The following is a 22,658-nucleotide window of genomic DNA, read 5'->3' on the forward strand; positions in this document are numbered from 1 at the left end:
CTATTTAAAATGTATGTCTTGTTTACTTTATCAATTTTAATGAAATTAATGATTTTTGATTAGGGACCTTTGGGCTGCCTTATGCGTGATGGTTTGATTTGCACAGGGATGATATTGCCTTTTAACCCTACATCAAATAAACAAAGGCCACAGTGCGGGTGCCAATCCTCTCCTGACTGCAGTAAGTCTTGTATCCCTGACAACCTGGCCTATGACTAGATTTCTCCCCTCTGCTTGAACTGCTTTTCTAATACCAACGTGCCCATGATTTTAATGTCAAATTTCATCCCACAATATACCAACACAACCATTTTGTGCAAACAACATTCACAACAAAGAAAAAATCCTGGGAAGTCAGAATTGAGCAGCAGAAACCAACTTCCTTTTTGTAATCATATATTGGGTTTAGAGTGCCCCACAATCTAAGGTGACAGGACACATTTGTGTTAAATTCTTTTATCAATTTGAAAATGTATTAAAATATAAATGGCTCTACTTTATCATTATTAAAAGGCCAGAACTTATTCTTGCAACAGACTATGTTCCAAATACCATGTAAGATGGTGGGAACACAATGGTGAACAGGGCAGAACTCTCACTTCCAGGTAGATTAAAGGTTAGGAGGAGAGATGGACACGTAAAAAAGTTGAGTATAGTTTAAGAAATAGTTTGATAGAGGTGAGTATGTGGGAGTCCATCCAGAGAGCTTCTTCTCCTAGCAGAAAAGGTTCAGGGCAATTTTCTGAGAGAAGGTGACATCTGAATTGAGACTAAAGGACTAGTGGAAGACAGCCAGCCAAAGGTAGTCGGGGATGGGATGTGTGTGGGAGGGGCTTCCAAGCAAAGTGGCCAACATACAAAGTGGCTTGAACGACAGAGGTCATATCACAGTTTGGGATCTAAAATATTTCAGCATAGCTATTGCCCTTACAGTGAGACAGTAGAATGGCAAAATTCATAGCCACAGAGGCAGGATATGGAGGCCTCCCATGCCATACTGTGGTGTTAGGACTTTATTCTAGAAACAATCAAAAACCACTGAAGGGATTCAAGTATAAAGTGATAGATCTGATATTCACTTTGGAAATATCACTATGAATTTTAAGAACACAATCTAAATCCAACTTTTTACTGGTGGGTTGTATCTGCAGTATTAACACCTCAATTTCAGTAGGCCCCAAGCCAAACTCAGCATGATCTAGCCCAAATCTCTTTTCCTGTGTTCCAAGCCTCAGCTAATGACTTCACCATTCACATTGTCATTGAGATAGAAAACTTGGAATTGCCCTCAAATTGCCCTTTCCTTGTATCTAATCAGTTACTGAAATATACAAATACTACCTTTTCTCTCTCTTGCTTTTTAACTGCGCAACCAATACCCTAGTTTAAGCCGTATTTTATATCTTCCCCATCTATTCTTCCCAATTGCTCTGAGAAACATTTTGTGAAGACAAAGAGTGGATCATTTACTACTCTTGAAAAGCCCTTAACAGTTTCCCAGTGCCTATGAAATCAAGTCCAAACATCTTATCACGACATTTCATCCACTCCAAGTCTGGTCCCAAGGTGCCTTCCTAACCTTACCTCCCATTACACTTGATTTCACATCCTGTACCCCAAGGCATATAAAGCTCTCCATACAATACTTTTATGACATTGATCATGTTCTTTCCTGGTCTATGATTATTCTTGACCCCTCGCAATGCTTGGAAATACTGTTCATCATTTGGTGTCCAGTGCAAAAGCTACTTTTTCCTTGAAGCATTTTTTATGCTCTGATTCGAATTGAAGGGACTCTTGCTGTGCACTTTCAAGGACTCTCCCTAGGGTCCCCTTAGGATCTTCTTGCATAGTACTTATTTCATTTGGTGATTTTTATGACATATCATAAACTCTAAATCAGAGGATGCAAACTGGAGTTGGTCCACTTTCAACTTTGTTTGACTGGCCCAAAGCTTTAAATATAATAATATGTATTTACGTCTCACACGGACATGTTCTCTCCGGTTTCCAGTAAATAAAATGCTCCCACTTGTTTCACATATTTACCTTTTACCTCCCTGGCCTTGAGTGACAAAGTCATCACAGGGGTGATAAAGTTGTACTGACAAGACTTTGGTTATAAAAAGGAATGAAATATCATCAGAATGAAATTAACAAGATAAATAAATAAATAATAATAAGATAATATCAGCAATGCAAGTTTCTTCAATGCAGGAACTTATTTCCTTTTCAAATTTTTCAAATTATCTCACCGTTAAGTGCCCAATGCATATTTGTTGAATGAAGAAGTAAAATATCAGGTCAGCAGGGAAGATCATTTTTAACATGGGGTGTTAATGAGGTTATTTCAGTCCCCTTCTAATTGAAAATATGTAACTGATTACTCAGGTCAGAATGGCCTTGCAAATGAGAGAATGAACGAGAGAGAGAATTAACTTATTTCTATTCTCTTCTGAATAATCAAGTGGTGGGTAAAATCTAGAAAAAGGATATCTTGACACAAGAGTCAGGAAATTAGGGGTTTGTTTTGTTTTTGTTTCTTAAATCACTTTACTGAGGTATGATTGACATATATAAACCTGTACATATTTAATATATGCAACTCAGTGAGTTAGATGATAAGTATATACCTATGAAGCCATCACCACCAAGGCCAGAAACATATTCATCACCTCCCAAGGTTTCTTTGAAATTAGATTTTACTTCCCATCTTGTACTTCCCCTTGACAAGTTATTTCACTTTTATGAGATAGAGGTTTTTCTTTTAGGCATAACCTAGTTAGAATTATGCAAGGAATGGGTAAGATACTATACAGTGAGTTATATAATATGTGTTATAAGATTGCAAAGTAAGCATGTAGGGTAAAAGTAGCACGTCATTAAAACTGTTCTTGAAAATTCCCAAAACTTCCTTACTTTAAACTAGCATACTTTATAAGAGTTTCCAAAATGGAGGGCAAGTACCCAAGGTGGCTTCAAAGTGATCAGCGGGAGTGTGAGAAGAAAATAATAGAATGCCCATTTATGCTGTATGTATATCTCATCTTTTAAATTGTACCTGTTGTGGGTCATTTAATGTATGCAATATATTAGTTCAGAATTGCATATACATAATTTACAGGTAAGTACACATATATTGGTATTTCTTGCTAAGTTTTAAATTTTACTTGTAGGGATATACGTTCCAAGAATGTTGTAGACCACTTCTTTACATCACTGTCCATGGCTGAGCCCCTAATGAACTAGTTAGCTTTGGTTTTAGAACCGTGTTATACTAAATACACATCTTCAACATGAGAATCTCACTTGAGATAGAGGGGTATTTACACTGTCAGTGGTATATGGGGATAAAGACTAATTGAAGGATTCTCAAGGTATATATCTCCCACTGTATGTTTTTCTGAAACTTATATATTGATTAGAGTAACAAGTCTATGCCATTTAAATTGTTACTATTATATATTTATCTCTTTCATTATGTTTTTATATCTCTCTCACGTACCACCCCAAGCTTGAAGAGTTGACTCTACATAAGTGAAATGTAAAAGTGTTCACTTTTTGCAAAACTACCATACGTGACCATGCTTTGAAAATCATAATGTGTTATGCATATGTAACGTTTGCATAACTTTGACATAAATAAATTACACATAAAACAGCAAAGAAAGAGGATCACTGAAGATACAGAGAAATATTTTAACTCATTTTTCTAGTTTCCTTGAAAATAAAAGAACGGAAGACCCCTCCTCTCATATTCCTTCATCAAAGTGAATAACTCAGATGAAATTTATGGCCTATCTAGATGATCGGGTAGTAAATATCTAGAATAGGGAAAAGGAGAGGAAAGGTCACTCCACTTCATTGTGGTTTCTCAAGTTCATCTCACCTCTGTAAAGCCAAGAATGAAAAATCACCATTTCTTAGAGTAAAAACCTAACCAGACTGAAAAAGGTCATCCCACCTCTGAGTGAAGTGACACGGTGCACCCTACACAGCTGATTTTAGACATGTTCCTATCCATCGAATGGTACCTGTACACACTGTGTACGGATCTGTGCATGCATTTTTATGCACGTAGATAACTAATGCTTTACAGCAAAGTAAAATGCTAATACTCATCACATTTCCTCTGAAGCCGCGGCGTACACTGAACAATAACCAGAATTCTGAAATGAGAGATGTGCTGGCATGATATTTGTTGAATTGAATAACTTAAAAATGCATAAGCTAAATTTGAAATGTGTTGCTTAAAGTCAAAATATTATAGGTTCTCATTGTCAAATATAAAAAATTCAATTTTTTTAGGTACACAGACATATTTTAACTGACAGATTGATAATTTTTAATGTTTTACAATATATTTGTTTTTCATTCATGGAGGTTTTTTGTATTTATCTCATTTGTAACTTTTGAATTCCTATCTTAAATTATGATAGAGGATTAAAAAAGAAATTCTGTTGCAATTAAAGAATTTCAAAAAGTATTGTTGCTGTCGGCCATTTGCCTAAAAATAGACAAAGTGAATAAAATACTATTTAAAAAGCCTAGAGCAGTTAAAGTTATCATGAGAGATCAGAGGACATGTCTTTCTAGGCTGCAGGCTTGGATTTAAGAAAATGTAAAATAAGAGGAGGGAATTCAACCAACCAAGCAAATAGCAAAATTCTGATCTAAGACAAGATGGTAATGCCACATTCACAAAGTGATAAAAATCCCATAATTTTGCAATACCTATTTAAATGTTAGTCCATTACAACTTAATTTGTTTTTAGTCTTCATCCTAAGTGAATGTACTGTTCTCAAGCCATATTAATTTGATGTCATCAAATACACAACTTGCTTAATAGTAATTTGTCTTTTCTGAAAGTGTCCTTTCACTGCATGTAAGGAGTAGATTTGCTCTTATCAATCTTCTCCATTACCAAGAAAAAAGTTTAAATTTTTGGCTCTCTATATAATTGAATTATGAACTCTGATTTTCCCCATATTTAAATGTATATGGAGTAAAATTAAGTCTAGCAGGACTGACCCTGCCAGGTATGCTGAAAGAGACTATATCGTCAAAAAAATGATCATTTTATACCAAGGAATAATATTTTAATAATAAGCATGTATCCTTAGTCATTCTCATGATGCTTATCTAAACAGTGCAATAAACTAAAGGTCAAATAGCTAGTATTTCTAGTCTAAAAAATAATTACCTCACCCTTGGGGGAGACAGTCCGGGAGCCATCTTTGAAAATGGCATCTGCTGATTCTCACCTCTTGATATTCATGTCCCTGTGTTGTCCCTCTCACATTGAACAGGGTCACCCTGTGTAACCAATGAGATGTTGCAGAAAGGACAGAATATGCCTTCTGAGGCTAGGTCATAAATGGCTGCTACCTTGCTTTCTCTTGGATCACTCGTTCTGGGGGATGTCAACTGCCACGTCATGAAGATAGTCAAGTAGCCCGATAAAGAGATCCATATGGTGGTTAACTGAGGCCTTCTGCCAATAACTGGCACTAACGCGATGGGCATATGAGGGAGATATCTTGGAAGCAGATCTTCCAGCCCTAGTTAAGCCTTCAGATGACTAGCACCAGGTGACACCTTCACTTCAACCTGATGAGAGACTCTGTGCCGGAACCATCCAGTTAAGCTGCTCCTGGATTCCTGACCCCAGACACTGTTTGAGATTATAAATGTTTGCTGGTTTAAGCTTCTACGTTTTGGGTTAATTTGTTACTTAGCAATAGATAACTAATACTGGCAGGTATGCAAGGGAAAGAACCCGGGCTGAAAGGTTGACAAATCTAAAATGTGTCTTGATGGCATCTTTTAAGTCGAGTGCTCTTGAACAGGTCAAGTCTCTTGTGTCTCACTTTTGTCATCAGTAAATTGAGGATAATAAATTGTCCCTCACAGAGGTGTGAAGAATAAATGAGATAGAAGAATATAAAGGACCTGGAAAGTGATTTGTCCTCAGTATTTCTTCCTTTCTTTTCTTTAAATTGTGCTTAATTTTGCAGGGTTTCTTTTTTAGAAGGTTTTCAAGCAGATAATTCCCAGTACACAGAAATAGATTTTATAAGATACAGAAGAACTGTAGGCAGATAATACTAGGATGTTCAGACACTCTCTCTTTTTTAATTTGTTTGTGTTTATTAGTTTATTTGAATGAAGATCTGGCTTTGAAGATTTTGATTTAAGAGAGATGAGTTTTTACAAACATTCCCTTAAGTAGAAGTGGAGAAAGTAAGTTATTTCTGAATATTTTTGTAAGCCTCAAGTATAAAAGATCTCTAGGAAGTAAAACTTCTCCAGGTCTTGTAAAAACTCTGTTCTACTCTGACAGGGTCTCTGACAGCTTCATGCTCCCTTAGCAACCTTGAGGTCAAGAAAACTTAGGAATGTGCTGTATCTGTTTCTTCTCTGTGTGTCTCCCTTAACTGCATTATTTCTGTGTCTTTGACTAAATAACTTGGGAAATTACAATTGTTTGTATTCACAGTCTTTTATTATGCTAATTCATAAATGACCTGCAATGCCTTTACCCTTGGCATTTAACGTCGACGTTTCAAATTCTTTTTGATAGATTCTGAGTGCCATGACCTACACTAGGTGCCATAGTTTAGGGGTTAAATCCATGGACTCTGCGTGAAGATTTGCAAGTATTCCTGGGTTCAAATCCCAGCTCTGCCACTTACTGTACGAACTTCTGAAAATTACTTAAAAACACTCTGTGCTTTGGTTCCCCCCAAGCAAAAGGTGAGAATAATAATAGTATCTCTCTTACAGGTTTGCTGGGAAAATAAAATGGGTTAGTATTTGTTAACAGCTTAGAACACTGCCTGTCAAGTAGCAGGTGCTCGTTACATGACTAGTCTTTCATTTGGATGAGATAAATATCTGAATGGCCTGGGCCGTGATGGAGCATGGCAGGTCCACTGAGTGAGCACCCCGACAACCATTCAGCAGCCAGAATCCTTCTTTCTCCTACTCAATGTAGATACTCAAATTTGCTTTGCTATAATTTTGAGAGGAATTGACATATTCTAGTGGTATTTGAGAATTTGGATATTTCCTCAAATATAGCCCTAACAAATGACAAAGGTATGCTTCACTCCGACATGAAAATACGTTTGTCTTTGGCAAGTGCATTTGATTTTCACAGCTCCTAGATTTTCTCTAGGTGTGTGAGTGTATTGGGAGGGGCATTGATTCGGGAAAATCAGTCCATCTTCTTTGGCAGTAGTTCTAAACTCCTTTGAAGTCTAATAAAAGCTAGAGTCCATCTCGCCAGGAGGAAAAAAAAAATCACTGAAGCTCTGACTTATGGACACCACTTGGCCCTTTGCTATATTTGCTAGAGGCCAAGAAAGCAGACTGCAGATTATGGTAGCCTGTCTGGCAATGGTTGTTGAATTTAGGAAAGGGAAACAGAGAGAGAGTAAAAAAAAAATTCAGGACATCACAAAATATTGGAAAGAAAATGAACTTTAGCAAAGGAGCTCTCACTTGTATTACTAGGAATAATTCTGTTTGTTAACTTTTAAGAAAGGTGTGATACAGATTCAAAAGTGACTTTAAAGATAGATAAAATAGATTACGTCATTATTTAAACTGTGCTTCGTGGAGAACCAAGGATTTGGGGGGCCCAGCAAGGACGTCCTAATGGAAAACAGGCTTCTAAGCAGATGCAACTGAGGCTTCATTCACCCCACATCTACCAGAGAAGTGCTGCTTTCACAGTTATTTCTAATTGGGCTTCCAGGTAAGATTGCACTTGCACAAAAGGTTTCATAACTTTGAAGGAGTGAGAATCGCTCTTCTAGATTTTTGTCCATATGGATAATCACAAACTGAAACTTCTTAATCTGGATTATCAGAATCTGCAAAAAGTTACATTGGCTGATACACAATTTTGCAGGGTGGGGTGAAGGTGACCACAGACCAGTTTCTTTAGTTCTAAGCATATAAAAATGTAGGGGTTTCCATGAAGCCACAAGGAAGTAGATTTAGAATTAGTAAAAACATGAATTAATTTGTAAAAACAATTAAAACTCGAACACCCCAAATTATGGAAGATGTTGCATCTGAAATAGCTGCAAAGATTTTAGGTAAAAACCACAGTCAGTTATTCAGAACGAATGAGGTGGTTACGGGAATATCCTTTATGGAAAGGCTGATGTTGAAAAAGGAGAATATCTTCCACAAATCCTCTTCTGGTTACAGTTTAAGAAACAAAGTACTTGCTTATGTCGCATCCATTCTCCTCCGTTGTGGCAATACCTAAGTTCTTGTGTGATTTTACCAGTTTTCTGTTCGGACATTCAGTAACGAGCCATGGCACAAGCAAGGAAACCCCACACATATATGTGGAACAATATGGAATTGTCAATATTTAGCTTTTTTGAACCAAAAAAATGTTGCCATTTTACATAGTTCAATTTAACATTTTCTTGAATACATCCCTTCCTAGTTTTGAAGCAAAATATATACAGGGTAGATAATATGCTCCCTCTGCATTACCCCTTCCAGTTAACCAGTGGGGCCACCCTCCTTTGATGACTTGACAGGAGCTGCTGAAGAGGTCTGAGTGAGCTTACTGGTTGAAGTAAGGAGACAGCAGTCAAGTCCTGTCGTCTCTTGTTCAACAGCTCTTGCCGAGGCTTTCTGGGGCTTCTCCAGGGGACAATTACACAGAGCTAAAGATGGAGTGGCCCTAAAATCCCCTTGCTTAGTCCTTTAACCATGTATTTTATCTCCTCTACAGCCCCTTTAGTGACAGAATATCTAAAACACAGTGTCCTATAAAATAAAATGTTAAAATGTCTTGTGGGAGAGTAAGGCAGGTGACAGGATGCAGGCTTATCAAGGAAGCCAGGCAGAGACGGCAGCTCCGATTGCTTTTGGAGTGCTCTTGTGGAAGCCGTGCCCAAGCCCTTTAAGAGCTGGTTTACTTCCCAAGTAAACATGGTCGCCAGCACGAGCGATAGTGTGCTGGTTCAGAAGGCAGGGGCAGAAATGAAAGGCATCAGTGACGGGGGCTTCGCGGGCATTTCGGAGAGCATAGAAACCAAAGCGGACGTTTCTGCTGGATCCTATTAGCTACTCATCCAGCCCACGTGGGCCTCTTCAATATGCCTGCTCACGAGGAGGCTGCTGAGAATCGTTCAAGCCAGTTAAAGAAAGTATATTGCTTAAAGTAAGTATCTGAAACACAAACACATTAGCTCAAAGTGCTTGAAACACAGTAATAATCACAAAGTCCTTACTTCTTCTCTCCTTTGTACCATTCGAAGGCCGGAGGCGGCACACCTGCGCCTTCGCATCTTATCAATCCGCTGCGTCCGGGGGCCACGGTGCCAGATTTAATTTCCTGAATTGTAGGAGCAACTGAAAAGGAAACAGACAAAAAAACTGGTGGGTAAGTAAAAATAATCTTCGGCAGAAATATCACACACATATATTTTTATTCCTTCTATATTCAAAGCAATCTTATGCCTGATGGGCCAATGCATCACATTTTCAGTCGTTTATGCTTCTAATACAAGACTAGTCATTTTTGGCTTCATTTTTCAAGTTGGACAATAGACGAATGTTCCCAGGGAGTGCAGAGTAAATGTAATACATTTTGGCCTTGCTTCCTCTTGGAAAAATGGCATTGTTGAGGGGAACACTTCATCTGTACTCCAGTCAAAATACACTTCCATAATAGCTCTCGGGTACTGAGTGATCACCAGAGCCAGTCACCAGACTAGGGGCTTTATGTTCATGAGTTCCTCACAGTCATACACTAAGCTAGATGGTATTATCCCAAATGTGAAAACCGAAGCTCAGAGAGGTTAAAAAAATTGTCTAAGGTCACACAGCTACTTAGCTGAAGAACTTAGATTTGATGTCAGGCATGTTGACTCAAAGACTGGGCTCTTTCAGTATTCTGTGTTTTTCCCTGCCTACTCCCTATGCTTTAGCACTTCAGTGATTTATTTTACGTGGTTTCTCTTGCCTAGAATGCTATTCTTCCCATTTCCACAGATTCAAGGCCCAGTGTAGGTGTCACCATCTGCATACTCTTCCCTGTTGTTCTGACGGGAAATAGCTTTCCCTTCTCTGAGCAGTTTATCTATATCTCTCATCCCATACACTTTCTATGGTGTGTTATAATTATTTGTGGGTGTGCCAGGCTCCCTTCTAAGCTGCCCAAAGGCAGGGTAAATATCGGATTCATCTTTGCATATTCAGAGATCAAGGCACAGTGCCTGGCACAATGATCTTAAAAAGCTCCTTTGTAGCAAGCCATTGCGTTATTCACCAAATAGTTATTAAGCCATCAATACGCGCCCGGCATTTCTCAAGGCACAACGCAGTTCAACTCCCTGACATGATGAAACTTATTTCTAGATGGGGAGACAAACTATAAGCAGTAACTTATAGCAGTAATTTCTGAGTGCGGCTGTGAGGGTGGGTCTGTATGAAACATGCATTTGAATCAGTGGACTCAGGAAAGCATACTGCCCTCTGCAATGTGGTGGGCATCGTACAATCCATTGGCCTGGATAAAACAAAATGGGAGGCTTCACCCCTTCTCTGCCTGACTGCTGCCCTCAGACTGAGATTTACACCATTTGCTCCCCTTGTTCTCAGACCTTCAGACTCGGACTGAACTACACCACCGGCTTTCCTGAGTCTCCAGCCTGCAGCTTGCAGACAGCGTATCTGTGGGACTTCTCAGCCTGCATAATCATGTGAGCCCATTCCTCACAAGATAATCTCTTTACATATATATATGTATATATGTGTGTGTCTGTGTGTTATGCATAGGCATAGCCATATATGCACATATGCATATGATTGGTTGTTTCTCTGGAGAACCCTGACTAATACGTGGAGCCAAAGGATGGAAGATCAGACAGGACCCTGAGGACCATTTTAAGGATTTGACTTTTACTCTGAGTGAAACGGTGACCCACTACCTAGAGAGGAGGGATATAATCTGACTTTTGTCTTAAAGGTATCACTCTGGCTGCTGTGTTGAGAAAAGACCACAGTGAGGCAGGGATGAAAGCTGCTGCAGTAAGCTAGGCAAGTGATGTTGGCAGCTCAGACTAAGACGGTAGCACTGCAGGTGGTGGAGAGTGATGGGATTTGGGGTCTGCTGTGACGTTGGAGCCAAGAGGATTTATTGACAGCTGTGAAAAAAACAGAGGAGTCCAGGGTGACTTCATTTGGCTTAACTGGAAGCCACTGACTGAGACGGGGAAGGCTGTAAGTGGGTGAGCTTTGGAGGGAAACGTTAGGAGTTGTATGTATGTGACATCTTTTTTGATAGACTCTCTTTTAGATCAGTTTTAAGTTTACACAAAATTGAGTAAAGGGACAGAGATTTCCCATATACCCCTTGCCTCAACACATGCATAGCCTCTCAATTATCAACATCCCCTACCAGAGGGGTACGTTTGTTACAATTGATGAACCTACATTGACACATCATTATCACCTAAAATCCATAGGTTATGTTAGCGTTCACTCTTGGTGTTGTATATTCTGTGGGTCTGAACAAAAGCGTAAAGACATATATCCATCAAAGTATCACACAAATTATTTTTACTGCCCTAAAAATTCTCCATGCTCTGCCTACTCATCTCTACCATACCTCCATCCCTGGGAACCACTGATCTTTTTATTGTCTCTATAGTTTTCCCTCTTCCAGAATGTCATATAGTTGGAATTATACAGTATGTAGCCTTTTCAGATTGGCTTCTTTCAATTAGTATATTCATTTAAGTTTCCTCCATGTCTTTTCATGGCTTGATAGCCCATTTCTTTTTAGCACAGAATAATATTCCATTGTCTGGGCTTACCACAGTTTACTTATCCATTCACCTACTGAAGAACTTCTTGGTCGCTTCCAAATATGGCAATTACAAATAAAGCTGCTATAGGGGCTGGCCTGGTGGCTCAGTGGTTAAGTTTGCATGTCCCACTTCAGCGGCCCAGGGTTTGCCCATTTGGATCCCGGGTGCAGACCTACGCACCACTTGTCACGCCACGCTGTGGCAGGCATCCCACATATAAAGTAGAGGAAGATGGGCACAGATGTTAGCTCAGGGCCAGTCTTCCTCAGCAAAAAGAGAAGGATTGGCAGCAGATGTTAGCTCAGGGCTAATCTTCCTCAAAAAAGAAAAAAAGGCTACTATAAACATCTATGTGGAGATTTTTATGAGGACCTAAGTTTTCACCTCCTTTGGATAAATAACAAGGAGTACAATTGCTGGGTCAAATATTAAGAGTATGTTTAGTCTTGCAAGAAATCACAAAACTCTCTTCCAAAGTGGTTGCACCATTTTGCATTCCCACCAGCAATGTATGAGAGCTCCTGTTGCTCTAGATCCTCAGCAGCATTTGGAGGTGTCAGTATTCCAGATTCTGGTCCTTCTAATAGGTGTGTAGTGATACCTCATTGTTTCAATTTGCGTTTCACTAATGACATATGATGTGAAGCATCTTTTCATATGTTTATTCACCATCTGTATATCTTCGTTGCTGAGGTGTCTATTAAGGTCTTTGGCTCATCTTTTAATTGTTTATATTTTTATTTTGAGTTTTAAGAGTTCTTGGTATATTTTGGATAACAGTTCTTTATCAGAATTGTCTTTTGCAGATATGTTCTCCCATTCTGTAGCTTGTCTTTTCATTCTCTTGATAGGGTGTTTCACAGAGCCAAAATTTCTATTTTTAATGAAGTCCAGCTCATCAATCATTTCTTCCATGGATCATGCCTTTGGGTGTTGTAACTAAAAAAGTCTTCACCAATCCCAAGGTCATCTAGATTTTCTCCTATGTTATCTTCTAAGTGTTTTGTATGCATATTTTTTTCATAAATATTATCTTTTCTACGAATCTTTTCAACATAGTCTATATTTTAAATAACACTATGGGAAAGAATTCAATACAATGGGAACATTGAAGATGCAAATACTAATTCATTCAGACAAACGACCTGAGTAAGTGTGCACTTTGGAGATATTTTAGGTTTCTTTAAAAAGCAATAAAAAAGTACAGAGTCTAATGATTTTTCAATATGCAGTGAATATGAAAACTGTAAACACTCTTACAATAGAACATTGCCTTTCCTCTTAAAAATATCCTAGCGAATTCATCATTTTCTGTTAAGCATGATACTTCACTTTGAAATTATAGCACCTCTATTTCTCTGTGGTACTTTTATTCTTACTAGTAAAGTTTCAATTTATAGTTCTGGAAAAAAACTTGAAAAGAAATAGTTATATTAAAGTGCCTGCTAATAGCTTGGTGAAAAATGTTTACCAAAAATGTTTGAATAAGAAAATGTTATGAGGTAATACACATATACATATTTACATATATGTATATATGTAATATACATGTAAATACATACTAAATACATATACACACACACAAATACAAACACACTCTCTCATACAATATAAGAAATCATTTAATAAATTTTAACTTTTTTTATTAAGCAAAGATTCATGTTCCCCCCCCATAAAAGGCAATAAAATATACAAAAGACATCTATAAATAAAAATCTACTTATTGGTCAATTATTATGGCACTTTTTTGCTTGTTAGAGGTTTAGGTAAGATTGTATTTTCACCCTTGTTCTCACAGGCTTTCATCTCTTGCTCCCTAAGAAACCATATTCTTTTATTATATCCAACTGTTATTGAAGATGAAATAACCATATGCAACAGGAGATCCATCACAAGCTTCTATTGATAACCTGGTTAGTTTAATTACTCTCTTGTTTGTCAAGGGGGCCATGACTCATTACAAACAAAACCATGAAATCTGAAACATTGCCTGAAAACCCAGGCGTAATGAACCGAATAAAAATCTAATTTGTCATTAAAAGGCTTTTATGCAGTACAGTGTGCATATGGCTCAGCACAAAATGCTTTACCACACGAGTTAAAGGGACATGATCCTGTTTTCCAGGGGTTCATGGGCTGCTGTGATAGACACTGAAAGTGGCAAGATACCTTAAATGTCATACGGAAGCACAGATAGAGAATGAATTGAGAATTAACAGTGTGCACAAGAAAAAGTCCAAAGAGCATCTGTGTGTGAGAGAATTAAAGGGCTGTGGGATTTGGGTGATCAATATGGAGGTAGGAGTCTCATGTAGATTTCATTTTGAGGCTAAAATTATAAACTTGAACTTGAAGCTCTTGATTTTTTGTGGGGACATGAATGAACCCTTATTAATATTATTCTGCCTCTTTTAAAAATAACTACTCAAGAGGAAGGGGATTCATTGACTTATCTATTCTTCATTCCTTCATCAATCAACAAATATTTTTTGTTAGGGACCTCATTAATGAAAAAATAGAGCTCTTGTGGCTAATTTTCGTTTTTTTTTTTTTTTCAAAGATTGGCACCTGGGCTAGCAACTGTTGCCAATCTTTTTTTTTTCTGCTTTATCTCCCCAAACCCCCCCCCACCCCCGCCCCGTACACAGTTGTATATCGTAGTCGCACGTCCTTCTAGTTGTGGGATGTGGGACGCCGCCTCAACGTAGCCTGACGAGCGGTGCTATGTCCACACCCAGGATCCGAACCCTGGGCCTCTGCAGCGGAGCTCGCGAACTTAACCCCTCGGCCACGGAGCCGGCCCCCTGGCTAATATTCTTGAGTTTGCACACGCGTGTGTGCATGTACACGCGTGTGCAAACAGTAAATAAATAGCCAAGGAGTGATGCAAACTAAGATGGAAATTGAGCAGAGTAAAAGAAAAAGGAATAGCAAAGTGTGTTATTTTATATGTTGCAGTCACAGAGCTCCTTATGGGTAAGGCAATATTTGAGCAGAGAATTGAATGATGTGAGAAAAGGAATCATGTGATTATCTGTAGGAAATTATGAAAATAAGAGGAAACAGAAAAGGCACAGGCCCTGAATTGAGAGCATGCTTGAGGTGGAAACATGCTTAATAAGTTTAAGGAGCAGCAGAATGGCCATCATGGTGTGAGCAGATAAGTGAGAGGAAGAATCCAGAAGAGAAGCCTGCATGGGCAGCTGGGGCTCAGATTCCGGAGGTTCTGGTAGCCCTTTGGTTTTAACCTAAGGAGATGACATTTTGGAGATTTTGAGCAGTGGAGCGACATGGCTTGATTAACATTTTATGAAGATTCTTTGGCTGCTATGTGGAACATGGTCTGCAGAGAGGCAGGAGAGGAAACAGGCAGAACAGCTAGGAGGCTGTTGCAGTAATCTTTAGATGATGAGAAAGTCATTGGCCAATCCATAGAAAAGGCAGGAATTGAGAGAAAATTTAATTAAATAGATCAGTGGTCACATTGGACCTGAGTCAACTCATTTTAGTTAACTGGCAGTGACAGGACATTTTTAGTGAAATTCCAAGTTTACGTAATTCTGAAGCCTATTACTTTGTATAAATAGAAGAATTCTATGGTTACAGAAATGTCTGATCATACCCAGCAGGTTTCTTTTCTAGAGCACATCTCAGACTGTGCTGTCCATGTATGCCTTATGAATCGCTCGTAGTACTGAGGTTTTCCAAACTTATGAGACCACAGAAGTGCAGAAGGTTTTATATTGGAGTTCTCGTGTGCCTAATATTTCTTGGGACATATTCTGGTTATGTTGGGCAGTTGGACTAGCAGATGTCTACGGTCTAGTCTACATCTTATGTTATGTGATCCATGACTTTCCAGGTCAACAGTCATCTCTGGTTCAACAGGCTCATGAGCTATGATGTACTCATGAATTTTATGTGAAGAGAACGCTTTAATTATTTGCATCATAAGGATATGGTCACTTATTTGCTAGAAATATATACCTCACAATAATTATGACTAATTAAATCTCCAGCTGGAGCTATAACAGTGAATTGTAAGTGTACTTGGCTAAGTTATACAAAACACTCATTTTCCACTAACATGTTCCACGTTTTAAGAAACCATATTGGGCCCTTCCTTGAAAAGATGATCATATGGCAGAACCTGTGTGATTGCTCCCAGAGCCTATTTATTTCTTTTAACATCACACTCCATTGCTCTCTGCATTTTGGCCTTGGCCCAGCAGTGTAAGCTGATTTTAAAGGAAGTCGGAGTATAAATGTGTGCATCTACATGTGTTTGTGTTTCTGGAACTGTTTTTCTGTCCATGGAGATAGTTTTTTGTTCTGCTCAGATGTAACTTTACTCAGTTACACCAAAGTAGCAGAGAAGGTGATTACCTGGGCTCCTCAGATCCACGCATATGACAGCCTTTGGAATAGACTGATTTGTGTGCCCTAGTGAAATTTGGGCATACTGCCCTTGTGTAAGATTGTATATGGCTGGAAGCTAAAGCAATTGCACAGAGACAAAACTCAATTTCAAAGGAGTGTTATTAGACAGATGTGGGTGACAGCAAAGCACAGATGTTGGGAAAAGCCAGCAGAGAAAGGGTCAAAAAGGGGTATTTAACACCGGTGTGATTAGATGTTCACGAAAGAGGAGTCCTCCCTCTTCATTTACTCAGTGGGATTATTTCCTTTCATTGTTTAGCCAGTCATTTCAGGATGAAGATAATTAAAGGTTCTTCATCCAAAACTCCAGGCTCTGCAGGTGCAAGCAACAGAACCTCTGCACTTGGCACCCAACAAACCTGATCAAAATTCAAGTTTTCTTAGTTACATGACAATAGCCACAAAGACCTTCTTCCTCTTTTGCCATCCTCAGTGGGAGCTGTGGTTTTGCACAAAGTCTTCTCAAAAAAATGATTGAATCCAAGAATTACTTTAATAGCCTTAGTGAATTGAGATAGTCGAAATAAAACTTTAGAACTCCAATGGAAAAGGAATTTGACCACCAGCCCGTCCCCTCAAAATGATGGCCAATGATAAAGGTGGCATGTTAAATAATTACCACCATAAAGAAGAGTGAGGAATAGTAAAGAGAAATAAATCATGAAGAAATCCACCCTACAGAAGCTATATAGGAAAACACTGTGATAAATAAGCATGTTGACCTTGGTCTTGAGTTTAGAACTTGTGAGATACGCTAGCGTAGCCTTGGCCAAATGGATAGTCTTTGAAAAGATCTTAAGGTCTCCAGTACCTACCAGAGAACACATCTTATAGCATGTGCTCAATACACTATTGTTACAGATGAGGATGATGATAGTTGAAAAATTTCTTCCTTGAAGATGGGTTGCAACTCAGGGTGGGAAATAATGACAATCTTTCTAAGGTTGTCATAGATCTCACAGAAATGGATCTCATGGTCAATAAACCCTTTCCATGAAGCAAATATGCCCTTGCCTTATGGACTAATTTGATCTTAAAGAAAGCTAAGAACTCCATATTATTGCTAAGAGAAAATTTTTTTCAAAAGAATTTAACTAGTCGACTTCTAAAAAAATTAGACTACCGAAATATAGTTGAAGCATAATCTGCATGACATAAAGGACTTTCACATTGTATTATGGCTTTGGTCAGTTTTCACAGGGGATGAAAATAATCTAGTTTGTAATGTACCTCCAGCTTCCCCAAAACCTTGAACATTTGCACAGTGGTGAAATATTGTAGTAAAAAGCCTCTGTTTTACAGTAAAAAAAAAAGTAGTTCTAACATTCACTGAGTTACTCAACCCTTCTAAATCCCAGTTTTCTCATCTGTAAAATGAATAATGGCTACTTCACGGGATCGCTGCAGAGACAACATAAAACACTTCGTGGAGAGTGCTTACCCTGGTGCTTTGCACTGAGTTAGCAGTCAATAAAAACATTAGCTACTATTAAACAGGAATTATTACAAGTGAATAGGGCATCACAGCTATGTTCTCTTTAAGAGCAGGAAATCATGATAAGATATTGATAGAAAAGGAAACTGGTTTTTTTAAAGTCATTGTCTTGGTACTGTAAGCATGTGATTGCTTTAGTTAAAAGCTGGACTAGCATATCACTTTTTACTCTCCCTGAATTCTAGCCATATCCTGCTCTTTTTAGCGTAGTTAACCAAGGAAATTTTCTCTGAAAGGCACTTGTGGTAGACCTCATCTTATTTATTGTTGACCAAGAAGTAAAAGGATTGGATTCAACAGTGTGATAGAACATCAAAAGTGTAGGGAACACAAAGGTGTCCTTCTTAGAAATTGTGGAGGTGCGTTACATATTAGGGCATACACAAGATCAATGTATTGATTCAGTTAAGCATATGATGATATGATGAGATCATTTTCTCTTTCACAAGAAATAATGATAAGTAGAATTTCACATGTCAACTTTGCATTAATTGTTTTATTAAACATTCAATATCCAAAACAGCAGTGTATTAATCTGTGATTTCCTCGTGTTTGTACAGGTGCACAAAAAGCAAAATATTTTGTAAAAAAGTTCAGAGCTAAGATATACAACTGCATATTAAGTCTGATTTTAGAGGGACTGGTGAAGGCTCTTGCACTGGCCGCCTAACCTGTAAATAAAAATCTGTGCATTGTTTAAAACTACAACATGAGAGATTCTTTTCCTAAACTCTACTTTAGTGCTATTACAGCATTTAACCCTTTCAAGGGAGTTAAATATGCTTAAGCTTCCATTAGTCATTTATATTGTGGTGTGAGTTATCTGATACTGTGTTGATTATGAGTGTGTATCGGTTAGAGACTGTTAAAGGATGAGCAATTGGGTTAGCTGTGACTCATAGAGAAGTACATAAAAGACCAGTAAGGAGAGAAAGGGTAACATAATAAGGAGTTTGCTGGTGCTTAGGCAGAATTCATTCATATCATGATTCTGGCAAAGGTCAGCACTAGTGAAATTACATCTTGAAGTAGCTGTCCCCTTATAGTCAGCAATGCTCACTCCAGTGATGCATCCAGTGTAAAATATGTCTGAGATTTATTGGGCCACCAGCTGTATCAATAGGAATTAAATGGTTCACTGTTTTCCTCGCTGTTCACCAAAATTTCTTTCTTTAGATTTTATTCATGATTTGATCTCTTCTCTGTTGTCAGTCATGCTGAAATTATAGCTGTATGTGATTGATTTGGATACATTGGACAAGTTTCCAAGGCTGTGAAGTTGAGATTCTCCAAAGGCATCTCTATTCTCAGCACGTACGATCTTGTAGCAAAAGTTGCCCATCAGCACAAACCTTCTGAATCCTTAAACATTTGAATGCATTCTTTTTATATTAAAGCTATCATAAATTTTCTGATATAAAAATTAACTTTTAGTGAACCCCTAAATAGTAAAGATTAGAAGAGTTCAGATGCTTTCTTTAGATTACCTATAAAATACGAAAATATTCTTGGGAATTTTTTCTCATGGGGAAAGTTTTCTAGTTGTCAGATGTTGTTTAAGCTTCTATTAAGTTTATCGTTATGTTTTAAGTCAAGGTACGTTTTCAAAGATTAATATGGATCTCTCAGAATGTAAATAAACTAGACATTTATATATATTTAAGATTTTTGCAGTCAGTCAATGTAGAAAATGATAGCAATAAAGATGTACTTGGTAATAGATGGGGATAGCATTGGTGGAATCTTTCCTTAGGCCAATTTCTCACCAGATCATGTTTCTCTCTGGCCTCAGGGCCAGCTTCCTCCAAGGACCTACTGCTCAATCTGAAGGCACTGGAGAGCCTTGGCTGGGGTGACTTCTGCCCTCTGCAGAATAATCACGGGATCAGTTTTCTTAGTTGACTGAATGGTTTATTTTTTCTTCTTGTTTCCCTGGCCTTCAATAATCTTAAAATAGCACATTTAAAAAGTTGATTAAAATTCAGTTATTAAAATTGTTTAATTCTGAAAAATGAATAATTCATATTGCTAATATATTCTAAAGAATTACTTTCCAAACACATTGTCTTGGAGGAAGAGAAAAGAAAGAGCCTCTGAATAGCTAGAAAAAAAGGGAAATTGTAGAAAAAATAAGATTTATATTATAGAAATACAATTGTAAACTACTAATTTCTCCCTGTCCACTACCCTCAAATGCATGAGGGAGAATGTTAGAAGTCAAGCAAGACTATAGGAAATATATTAAGTGAATGACGTTTTCCAAAACTATAGGCACAGATTCCTCAGTAAGAAAATGAACTTTAAACTAAATCACTTCTACCTCTCCATTTATTTTAAGGTGGCAATTAGCTGTCTGCCCAGATCTGCATCCTGGAGGTTGTACTATTTTAGTGTTTCTGCATGTTTCAAAGAGTAAAGCAACAGAGGTCATGACTGTGAAACACATGTGCTTTATCTATAGACTTGCCATGAACTCATGAACAAGGAGAAAAACAACACAATAGGAAGTGATACTAGTTGCAGAATTGAGAGAGAATTCTTCCCATTTGAAAAACATTGTTTTGGACACTTCTATTTATGGAGAAAGAAAGCTAAAACAGAGCAAACACAGTAAGTAGTAACTAAGAGCAAAAGAACAAGACATAAAGTAGAAGAGATGGTTTATCTACAAATAATGTATCTTAAGAAATCAGAAGATGTGGGAGGAGGGGTGGTAGAAAAACTGTAATTTGAAGAAACAGTAGTATGGGTTTATTTGAGACTAAGAATGTTTGACAAGGAAAAAAAATGGCATCCTTCCTAAAATGATTAAATAAAATGTAGTATGAGAAAACTCTGCCTAACAGCAAAAGTAATTTGACAACTGAAGGGTGTGTCAAGAAAGGAAAAGTCTAACTGACAAATAAGAAATTCCCTGTCAGCAACAGCAGCACATGAATAAGTTATTAAGAAAAAAAATGTTTGGGCTCTTTCCTCTCTGCTCAGAAATAAAAATATATACATGTCCAAAATTCATCTGATACCCTCCTTTCGATCTCAATTTTATTTAGTGCCCCATAAGTCAAAATTACTAGATTCTTCTCTACTGACTGCTCTCATCCTGCAAAGCTTATCTGTGCATTTGATGAAGTTCCTGTTACCAGATCATCAATGTCATTACAAAACATTTCCAAGTCTTGAGAGACCCTACAATCTTGCAGGCTCTGCCTTTAAAATGCATCTTGTCGCCCCTCACCATCCCATAACTATACTCCTGCAAGCCACTACCTCTTCCTTGGAATGTTACATCTCCTAACTGGTCCCCCTGGTTCTGCTCCCTCTATAGGCCGTTCCCAATATAGCAGCCATGGTGTTTCTGTTCAAACAAGTCAAATCCTCCATCCCCGCTACACACAGCCATGCCCTGGCTTTCCCTTCATTCAGAATACAAATCACATTCATTACCGGGGTCCAGAGCCCCGAAATGATCTGACTCTTCTGCTCTTTCTCTCTCTGACCACATTTCTGTCCACTCTCTCTTGTCCAATCTGCTCTGGCCACACTGGACTCCTTGATATTCATGGAAGATATACAAGAGTATCCTTACTTCAGGTCCTTTTTACTTGGTACTTCCTCAGTCTGGAACACTCATCCCCCAGATATCTTCATGTCTTGCATGCATCCTCCTTTCCTTCCAATCCCTGCTCCAATTCCACCTAATTGAAGAGGTCTTCCCGGACCCCTATATGAGATAATAATCCTACGCCCTTACCCTGCAACCTCTTCCTTCTAAACCTTCCCATTGATCTCTGTACCAATGATCTCCATCTGACATAGTGTATGTTTACTTCTTTATTTCCTGGTTGTCTCTTTTCCTCCATTGCAAAGTACAATCCATGAGGAAACAGTCTTGCTTTGTTCAGTGATGTATCCCAAGTCTCTAGACCAGGGCTTGGAACATAGCGGGCAGTCAGTAAGGAATAGAAGGCTGTATTATTGTTGTGGAATGAATAAAGACTAGACAACCATTCAATTCTGTGTGTTGCAGAAATGTGACACATTTTGATGTAGGCCAAGGAAGATGTCATAGTGTCATTCTCGATTGCTGAGTAGAAAATTTCTGTAGCATTATAACCTGTATGATTAAAATCCCTGATATTGTGTGCCTGTAAAATGAATAATGTAATGTCTGCAAATATAGCACCTTTGTGTTTTTGGTAAGTTTTGTTATATAATAATACCTTATGTCTTTTCATCCTTTTCTACGTAAATGAATATAGATGTATATATATAATAAATAATTGATATACAATAAAAATAAATTTTTATACATTTATTATATACCATATAAATATACTTATTTGTATATGTAATTAAGTTTAACATATTCTTTAGAGTACTTAAATATGATTTGGAACAAACTATTTGAAATTAAATGGTTAACTTTATTTTATTTTATTTATTTATTTATTTATTTTATAGCTGTGCTGAAAACCACTCTCCTTCAGAACACTTTGCACTCCTGGGCCATAGTCTTCAGTGTGACTTGAATAAAACTCTCTACTATAGAATGATTATTGGTTACTTGTGCCAACAGGGTCACTGCAGACGTAATTAGTTAAGATAAGGTCATACTAGAGTAGAGTGGGCCCCTAATCCAATATGGCTGGAGTCCTCCTACGAAGACAGAGAGACACACAAAGAGAACACCAAAGAAAGACGCACAGACACACAGAGTGGAGCCACGTGAAGAGGGAAGAGGCAGAGATGGGAGTTATGCTCATACGAGCCAGGGAACGCCTGGGTGTACAAGAAGCCAGGAGAGGCAAGGAAAGACCCACTCCCAGAGATTTCAGAGGGAGCGTGGCCCTGCCCACACCTTGATTTCTGACTT

The 22,658-nt window shown here is 38.0% G+C and overlaps 1 protein-coding gene across 2 annotated transcripts in view; it reads right to left on the reverse strand.

Annotated features, from left to right (window-relative positions):
* Positions 1-22,658, reverse strand: part of NEGR1 (neuronal growth regulator 1) — an 824,026-nt gene that overhangs the window by 177,067 nt on the left and 624,301 nt on the right. For both annotated transcript variants that reach the window (XM_014867325.3, XM_070486591.1), the window contains one exon: positions 9,268-9,388. In XM_014867325.3, coding sequence (XP_014722811.1) covers positions 9,268-9,388 — 121 coding nt within the window. The remainder of the gene's footprint in view (positions 1-9,267; positions 9,389-22,658) is intronic.

Source organism: Equus asinus, chromosome 16 (assembly GCF_041296235.1).
Source record: "Equus asinus isolate D_3611 breed Donkey chromosome 16, EquAss-T2T_v2, whole genome shotgun sequence".
Lineage (NCBI taxonomy): Eukaryota > Metazoa > Chordata > Mammalia > Perissodactyla > Equidae > Equus > Equus asinus.